The sequence below is a fragment of the Antrostomus carolinensis genome, unplaced genomic scaffold, assembly GCF_000700745.2.
Source record: "Antrostomus carolinensis isolate BGI_N321 unplaced genomic scaffold, ASM70074v2 scaffold35494, whole genome shotgun sequence".
Classification (NCBI taxonomy): domain Eukaryota; kingdom Metazoa; phylum Chordata; class Aves; order Caprimulgiformes; family Caprimulgidae; genus Antrostomus; species Antrostomus carolinensis.
Window position 1 is genome coordinate 10,476 of NW_010310683.1, and position 8,961 is coordinate 19,436.

General features: G+C 47.9%; 1 protein-coding gene across 1 annotated transcript; it reads right to left on the bottom strand.

Annotated features, from left to right (window-relative positions):
* Positions 1-1,543: 1,543 nt before the first annotated feature.
* Positions 1,544-5,931, bottom strand: LOC104523814 (adiponectin). Its single transcript, XM_010166507.2, is given in 4 exon segments — positions 1,544-2,070; positions 2,499-2,718; positions 5,816-5,859; positions 5,862-5,931. Coding segments are annotated over 4 exon segments (861 nt in total).
* Between the last annotated feature and the right edge of the window lie 3,030 nt (positions 5,932-8,961).

Below are 8,961 nucleotides of genomic sequence, written 5' to 3' on the forward strand. Positions count from 1 at the left end.
TCATCCTTTCAAACGGCGCATACAAAAATGTGGGAACATTCTCATTAAGAGAGTTTTTTATTGTTATTATTTGTAATGTGGTAATTCACTGGAGCGTAGAAAATGCTGCTGTTGGAAGTAATTTCAGTTGAAGCTCTTAATGCTGTTTTGTGCTTGTAATAACGCATTAGCTCTGATCTGTGTTAGCTTGTTCTGAAGCTTAATGGGAGTCTTCTTTGAACATATCTGAGAAACCATCAAATCCTCTTTCAACTAAAAGCCAAGCGAGCTCTTTGGAGAGCAGTTTGATGGGATTGCTACTAATCCCAGCCTTAATTCTCTTCCCCCATTAAGGCAACCTTGCTGAGAGCTGGGGCAGGTCCTGGGGTTGTTCATCCCAGGAGTCCACTCAAACATGGGAGGTTGCACCACCACCTGAAGCTTGGCCCAGCTGGTGTGCAAAACATTGCTTATGGCACGCTTATGGTGTGCAAAAGTAGGAACATGGTTGCTAGATCTCAGCTTCTGACTGTATTTGGGAGCTATTCAGAGGGGAGATGGGACAGGATCCTGACAGCTTGCAGATGGAAACTATAAGATGCTACTTGTCTGCTCTGTGCCAGCTGAGTGATTTGGGACGGGACACCTCTATCCTGAGGTCTCCTCTGCCCAGGAGCCTTGAGGGACCTTCTGCTCCCCAGTCAGGCACAGTGTTTGCAGGAGAGCTGCTGGCATTTCTGAGCATCACAACTGTGTGGCCAACACATCTGTGATCACCTTGGAACTCCCAAAGCCATGCAGTCAATGGGCCGCTTTTGTTGTGTGGCCTCACCAGTGTTCATAATGCTTTTCAGATAAATCAAAAGAGAAGATCCCTGCCCTAAATGAGCATGCTGTATACATTAGAGATAATGATAGGGATAGACATAAAAGGAATATCAAAGGATTAAAATCAATGCAAGCTAATAATTTGAATATATTCAAAGATCTGGGCTAAAGAATGGAGACAACAAACCATGGGTGGATGTCAAAGGCTCTAATAAGACAGGGAGTTATGGTGGAAAAAATGGAGCCATCTGTTCCAACTGAAAACAAGAGCAGAGATGGCTTTCGTGAATAGTCTTCTCTGTCTTCTACTCAAATTTTAAAATGCTGGCTAAAATGTGTGCCATTGGTTTAAATGAATTTAGGTGGTTAAAAAAGGGAAATTTAGAATATGATATTTAAATATAACCAATTTTTCTACTCACTTTTAATTTTTTTTTAAAAAAGATTAGACTACCTTGAGAGTTACTCTTTCATGATGTGGCAGAAGTGGTGTTTGACTTTGGGCCCAGGTTTCCACAGGGAGAGCAAGAGCAGAGGTAAGAGCGAACTCTTGGTCCCATGGAAGTCACTTATGTATAACCTCACTGACTTCACAGGAGATGAGGTCCACCCTTGGCAACTGTTGCCTCTGCAAAAGGCAATTTTCTGGTGAATACAGTATAGCTACAGCGCCAGTGCCCCAGGGCACTGTCTGGGGTTAAGCCATCTCATCTTTTCCCATGCAGCACCCTCTGCTTTAATGGACATCAAGGTCTGGGTACAGGAGGAAGCCCATGAAAGTGGAATCGTTGATGTTATCAGCATAGACGCCATTGTTGTCCCCCTCCCCGTACACCTGAAGCCAGACCTCATCCCCAGAGCTGAGGTGCAGCAAGACGGAGCCGCTTGCTTGGTCAACGTTGTTCTTCTGGAACTGGTCGTAGGTGAAGATCACCGCCTTGTCCTTCTTGTAAAGGCTGACCTTAACATCCGTCAGGTAGACTGTCAGGTGGTAGGCGAAGTAGTATGTGCCGGAGATGCTGCAGAGGAACTTGCCAGTGCTGGCATCATAGTGGCTTTGCTCGTTGTAGAAGATCTTGCTGAAGCGGATGGGGACGTTGGGGTGGGGGGCTCGCTCTGTCAGTCCCACGCTGAAGGCAGAGCGGTAGATGAAGGCACCTTCGCCCTTCTCCCCCTTCTGCCCTGGGTATCCGGGAAATCCTCTCGGCCCTTCCCGCCCTGGGACTCCCATTTCACCTTGGTCGCCTTTGGGACCTTGCATACCTGGGGGACAGAGTGAGGATGGGGAATTGTGTTTGCACTGTGTCAGCAGCTGCTACTCACCGGCCCAAAATGCAGGGGGGGGCTGTGGCATGAGGATCTGCTTGGCAGCACAGAGTGGAGGAAAGGCTGGATGACCTCAAACACCCACCATAAGCTGAGACAGTGAGTGGAAAGCCCGTTCACTCCCCAGCTGTCTGCGGAACTGCCAAGAGCAGCATGTCTGAAAAAATATCATTAATTGGAAAAATAACCACCAGACCAAACTCTTTGACTTGGGTTCTGGGATCTCCATCCCTGGAGATATTCAAAAGCCATCTGGATAAAAGTCAGGCATGGACCCGCTAGACATGAGACCTGCCAGGGCTGGTCCTGAGGGCTGGGGCTGCCCACAGGCTCCAGCACCAACGTTCCCCCTGCTTCTCACCAACCTTCCTCTCCTTTCTCTCCCTTTAGTCCGTCTTTTCCGTCTTTCCCATCCCTGCCAGGGAGCCCGTTGTGGCCAGGGTAGCCAGGTGCTCCTCCCATCCAGTTGGCACACGGTGTTTTGGGGTCAGGCTGGACATCTTGGGTGGCCACCTTGGTGCAGTGGGGGCCCACCAGCAGCAGCGAGCAAAGGAGGAAGCCTGCTGGGCCCCTCATCATCGGTTCCTGATATGGAAAATAGATTTGTTAACTTTAAAGGTCAATAGGAAAAAAAAAAAGGAAAAAAAAGAAAAACCCCACCCTTGAATAATGAAGAAGCACAGAAGGCTAAAGTTTAAATCAACATGTCTGAAGGAAAGCAATTCTGCTCACCCCAAGGGCCCCTCTGCATCCAGCATGGTGCTAGCTTAAGCTCCATGAGCCAAACCAGGATGGGGCTCCTGGGAGCAGCATGGACCTCTGCCTGGGAGTACATCCAGTATGGAGAGAAGCAAACACCGGAGCTGCTCCCTCAGCACTGGTGGGCTCTTTGCAGGGGCATAGCTGTAGATGGGGACCGAGCAAGGCAGATGCCAGGGTGTCTGTGGCTGGTTTCTTTGCAAAGCTCTGCTCAATTAGCCATGGTACGTTTTAACTTCTGCCCAGCTGAGTGAGCAGCTGATTAGCAGGACAGGTCTGGTAGAGCCTGTCTCAAAACCTCAGAAGCCTTCAAACCACCTGCTCAGCTTATCACTGCACATAGAGCCCACTAACCTGGCTCTATCTAACCTGGACAGAAACTGCAGCCAGGCCTTCCATCTCCTCTGAGTGACTGTGTGACGTTACAGTACTGGTTTTTCCCACCCAAATTATGTTTTTGGATTACAGGAAGACAAGTTGCACAGTGTTTAGGCGCCATAGGATCATACTCTTTTTTAATCTAGTTACTTTGCTAGTCAGAGCAATTAGTGAGGCTCCCCAGACCAGGTGGGTGGTGACGCCCTACAGCCAGCCTGGGACATTGTTCTGGTGCTCCCAGAAACCTTGGTGGGCTTTGGTTCAGGCTTTTAGGAAACAGGTATTTTAAAATTACTGTTGCTGTGTGATGCTGCTCCCCAGGCAGAGATTATACCCTGGAGCAATAAAGGTATCCTGTTATGAGGATTGTTAAGTAGCATAATTGGCAATCAAAAGTGAGTAACAGTGTGGCCATTAGAGCCTGTAATTTCCAAGAAAAACAATATTTCAGAGCAATTCCTTTGCAGGATTGATTTTCCTAGGTAAGCTATTTAGATGTCATATTTTAAATAACGTCTTATTAGCTCTTGTATAATTTCTTCAAAGGAAGCTAAATAACAAAGAGGTTACCATGATACCAGTGTTTGCAAGATATTGGGGGGGCTTTGAAGAAAAATTCAAAGCTCTGCTTAATTACTTTGGTGGGCGGTACCTAACGTGTAAAATCAGGATGCTCCTAAAACCGTGCCCAGCCTGCCGGGCTCTGGCAGTCCAGCAGCCGTGTGGCACCCCACCACGGGGCCAGGGCCCTGGCTGGGAGGCACTTTTGGGGCTGAGGGTGCCGTGGGGTCCAGCAACCACAGCCTGGACCTTGGGCAGTGCTCCTGCATCTCTGTGCTCTGGGAGGTGAAATGCCCCTTTGCAACAAGGGAGGTAGTGATCGTCTGTGACCCAGGGTGGGCAGGTGAAACAGACGTCTGTAAATCCTGGAAGTGGCTTGGTTTGGCAAGCAAGGGTGTGCATGTTTGGGCACACTGTGACATGGCCACTTTGCCATGCCCCAATGGGCAGCACTAAGCAGAGGGGACTTGTTCCCCCTGCCAGGGTCCCCTCCAGTTCAGTTCCATGTACGCACCCCTCCAAAATCAGCATGAGCTGTCTAGGGGCATCTAACTGCCTGAAAACACACTAGTATTCAATGAAAATCTGCCTCAAAATTGCATTTGTTGAGCTGGGTTTTGGTGATTATGCTGGGGTTAGTTCTGCTTTCTCTTATCCTGCCTAGAGCTGAAATACCATTAAAATGTGAGTGATGTGTGCCCAATAGACAGTCCCAGAGCCAGGTCTTCTGCTGGTCCCAAATAAAACCCTCCTTCAAGGTCAAAAGTGGTGGAAATCTGAGGCATCCCAAAGGAGAGCTTTGCTCTGAAGGGTGCGGAGCGATGCCTGTCCCACCGCATCCCGGGGCAGCTCTTCACGGCAGTTACGTTCCACAGTCTAGTTTTCTCCTTTCTCATAAGAAAAGGGTTGTGATATGCAAATAGAAAACCACTTCTATTGCTACAGTTTGACTCACCCACAAGTGATAGGCCACTTTGGGAAACAAAGCAGTTCTCTGGCACAGGCTTGTCTTACAAAGGGAGTTTTAAGCTGTGTCTGCTAAGACACAGTTTAAGCCTGAGTTTAAACTCTAATATCCCTTTACTATATCTTTCCCATTTCTTTTTGTGTTTCCATCTGATGCTTAGCACTATAACACAAAATAATCTGCTGTATTTGAATGTCAGTTATACCTTTCAGACAAGTAACAGACAAACTAAACACTCTCAGTGGCTTTCAGTTAATATAGTAGCTGCCAAGGAAATAAAAGCTCATATGCGTTATATGCAGCTTATTAATTTATCAGCAGAAATCAGCATATCACCCATAGGAACAAAGCCATTCCTAAGTGCTACATAAGTGATTCAGGCTGCGATTCAGATTTAAAATTTTACATAACACTATATAAATATTAAATATTTATATATCTATATAATAAAATAAAATAACTCTCTGCACAAAACATATTTAAAAATCCATCTGTTTTCCAACTCCAGTATTTTCTTGAAAAGTTGTTAACCAGAGGTCTGGCTTATGTTGATCTTTTTTTCTTTTTGTAATGGCTTGTAGTATAGTTTTTGCTGATGTTCCAGCAGTGACTTGCTCCAAGGGGCTCGCACCTTAAATCTGGGTGGTGCAGGTTTCTGGCAAGGACCTGATCCAACTCCGGGAGATTTGGGATAAACCCAGTCTTTCCAGGAGTCTTCAAGGAATGAGGTGAATCAAAAGGTGCCAGTGCTGTACTCGCTGTTATAGCCATGTGGTTTTTCACTGTTGTTCCTGACTACTTTTGATTTAGGAGTTTTGATCTGTATATAGCGTTTCCAAAAACAGGAGTATGAAACTAAGGGAGTTTGGCTCTTCTTGGTTTAAAATAATCGCTGGCTATTCTGAGAATAACTCTACGAAAGGAAACTTCTTGTGAACAGAAAAGTCTGTCTGATTCAGCCCAAAAGAAGAGCAAATCCTGAACTTAGTAAGAGGGGAAAAAAATAATCTCACTTACCAGCTGTTTTGAGTCCTAGTTGGCTTGCCGCAGTCTCTTTAGAAATGAAGTCCGGCTACCGCATCGCTATCCCTAAGGGCACGAGGAGCTGTCAGCTCAGACACTGTATTTTCCATTTGCTATTGCGCATGCTGACCTAAAAGTTGGGTTTTCCCATTAATTTTTCCTGGCTATCACTTGAGTTTTGGACCACTTATATAATCCAGTCATACTGGGATAGCTTGTGAAGACATCCTTAATGGGGAAAAGATGGGTTTGGGAGTTTGAAAGGAACTGAAGGAGCAATGGTTTGCTAGAGAAGCTTGTGTGTAAGACTGCTCATCCAGGGCTGGGCTTGAACAGCGCTGCTCCATGTGAACTGGGCAACGTTGTTAACAGCTGGTGGAGAACGTGTGTCTACAGCCTCACATTAATGCACTTGAATGTGGCTTTTTCAATGTTAGTAAATGAATTATTGTGGAAGAAATTTTAGCTTCTTTTAATGGTGAGAGCCGTTCCTGCCCACAGGCTGCTGCCACACCAAAGAAGGGCAAAGCTGCCTAAGGGGAAGGGCAGTGCTGGGGGAAGAGTAGCCAGTGCTACCGTAAATCATCAGGGTCATTTCAGCCCTATGGATGGCTTTCAGCCTGTCATGCGTTTTGGCTTTAGGTCAAGACAAAGTCATCTTTCCCTGTGTCTCTCCTTCTAAAATGGAGGTTGAACCTTGGACGGCAGAGGCTTTCCTCTCCAGCTGCTCTGAGGCAGTTCAAGGTTAGCTAGGCGGGACCTTGTCAAACATGGACTTGCAAAATTGGACCAGGAAAAAACAGTGTCATGTGTGTTGTTGCAACCAGGTGTGGAGAGTCAGTGTCAGGGAGCTGGTGTCTTTGGGAGAGGGGATTCATCCAAGTGAATGTCAGTGGGACAGCATCCTAAATTATTGAGTTTTTGTAAAGACCTGGATATCTAGAAGGACTAAGAGGATGTATAAATTAATACATAAATAATTTCTTATATGTAGAGCTGGGAGTCAGCAAGGGTGAATTCTGAAGTCATGAGGAGAAGGGTGCAGAAGGGAGGAGCTGCAGGACGGCTGCTCGCTGCTTGCCTTATTTTGGTCAAGCCCTTGGTCCAGCATTTGGAGAATTTGATTATTTTTTTGGTTTTTGGATGATGGTTTTCCCATGCAATATTGAGACTTAAAACAATCCCTAATGCAACCCCAGTAAAACATGACAGAGATCTAGCTGGATTGGTCATTTTCTTATAAATTATTTGCTAGAGCCATATGTGTGTTTGTGTGCCTGTGATGCCAATGTTTCCCTTGGAGTCTCATCTCCTGGGCAATGAATGGGGGAGCAGGATCTTGGAAGTGAAATAGGAAATTTTTTTGCAGTGGAGACGAGAGGTTTTCGGCTGCATCTGCCCAAGGTGTGAGCAAGACAAGGCTGGTTTCCCTGCCAACTCTCAGCTTGAACCCCAAAATGCATGACTGGGACATTTATTAGGCTGCCAGGATTTGAAAATTGGGCCTGATGTCTTTTAATAGGTAGTGCTGCAATTACCTCATGGCTTTTCAATTCAGTTGTTAGGAAAATACCACGGTGATAAATCTTGCAGTGGTCCATCAAACAGCCTCCCAAACGTTATCCCTGTCTCCCAGAGGAGGGCTGGAAGTTTATGTCTGGGGGTACAACCAGGGGATACAACCCCTGACACACGCGCTTGCAGTTATGTTGTCTTACAGGTTTGGTTTGCAGGTTGGTGCTGGCTCCGGTTCCCACTGCAGAGGGAGATATTGTACAATCCAGTGAGCTCCTTCTGGCTGTGTGATAGGAAACCATTTAAAATGCCCTTTGCTCTGGCTGGTGACAAGCAAAACCTGCCACCAAATGTGGACTGGACAGGCAGTGCCGCAGCTGCGGCACTCAGAGGCAGCGGCTCTGGTTGGGGTGGGGGGGTCTTTTTGGCACAGAGAAAGCTGCTGTCCCCAAGTCCTGCAATACCTTCTCCCCTTTGCACCGTGGTCACCAGATCTCTGGTGTGGGACACGCTGCCCATACCTAACTCAGATACAAACCTTGTGCTGAGCCTGACCTTATTTTCTCCCCTGGATCTGATGCAAGCCTGCAAATATGAAAAATACAAAACCGACTTGATGGATTGTGGGTCGCAGCTTTCACTAAGAATTAAAAATAAGCAGAAAGTTATATTTAGCCACCAATAACCAGGAATAAAATGCAGCAGGAGGCTCATTATCAGCTGTGTTCCATCAGCACATTCGATCCCCACTGGTGTGATTTGAGGGATGAAAAGCTGCTTTGGCCATGAGGAGGTTGGGATGGCTGCCTCCGGAGGAGGTGGGCAGGATCCATGCCATGGGGGCTGGGGAAGGAGACCCCAACTGCCCATTGCTGTCTGTGGAGCCCAGCCCATGGGATCCCTTGTCCTCCTGGTTGTCCCTTCCCAAGGCTGCCGTGCATTCCTCTGCCCCGGGACTGGGGCCTCTCCACCGGGAGCTGGCCCCTGCCCTGCCCCGGCTCACTGTCCCCCTGGGATGCCTGGCCCTTCCCTTGTCTTTCCACTGGCCCTGGATACTGCACGTCCCAGAAACAACACACATTCCCCACTTTGCTAAAAATGGCAAAAACTGTTTGCGCCATTTAGCGGGCTGGCTGACAGGCTGTTACATGCTATTTTGGTGCTGCCCAAGGCTGTGTGCTGTGGAGGGACCACAGCCTGCATGCCAGAGGTGCTGCTGGCTCTGTCGCCGGGCACTGCCAGCATCCCCGGCCCAGCCAGCTCACCTCTCCATGGCAGCCCGGCTGTGTCTGCTCTTGTGGCAAGACAGACCCTGTGCCCATCCCCACTGTTGCCCCACAGGCACCTGTAACACCGAGTGCTGAGGAGCCAGCTCCAAAGAAAAAACAGTAAAATGGTCTTTGGAGCTGGTGCCCCTGTCAGCAAGGAGCCTGGCCACAAACTGCAATTCTCCGTGACCCCGTTCATCTTTGCACACCCAAACTCTTCCCCACACAGCATCACACTTCCCTCTAGTAGCTAATTATTAATGGGGAAGAGGAGCTCTCTCCCTGCAGGCAGGTTGGAGGGTGTAAGCCCGGTCCCGCATGCCCTTGGGGCTTGCTCAGCTCCCGTGGGTCCGCCAT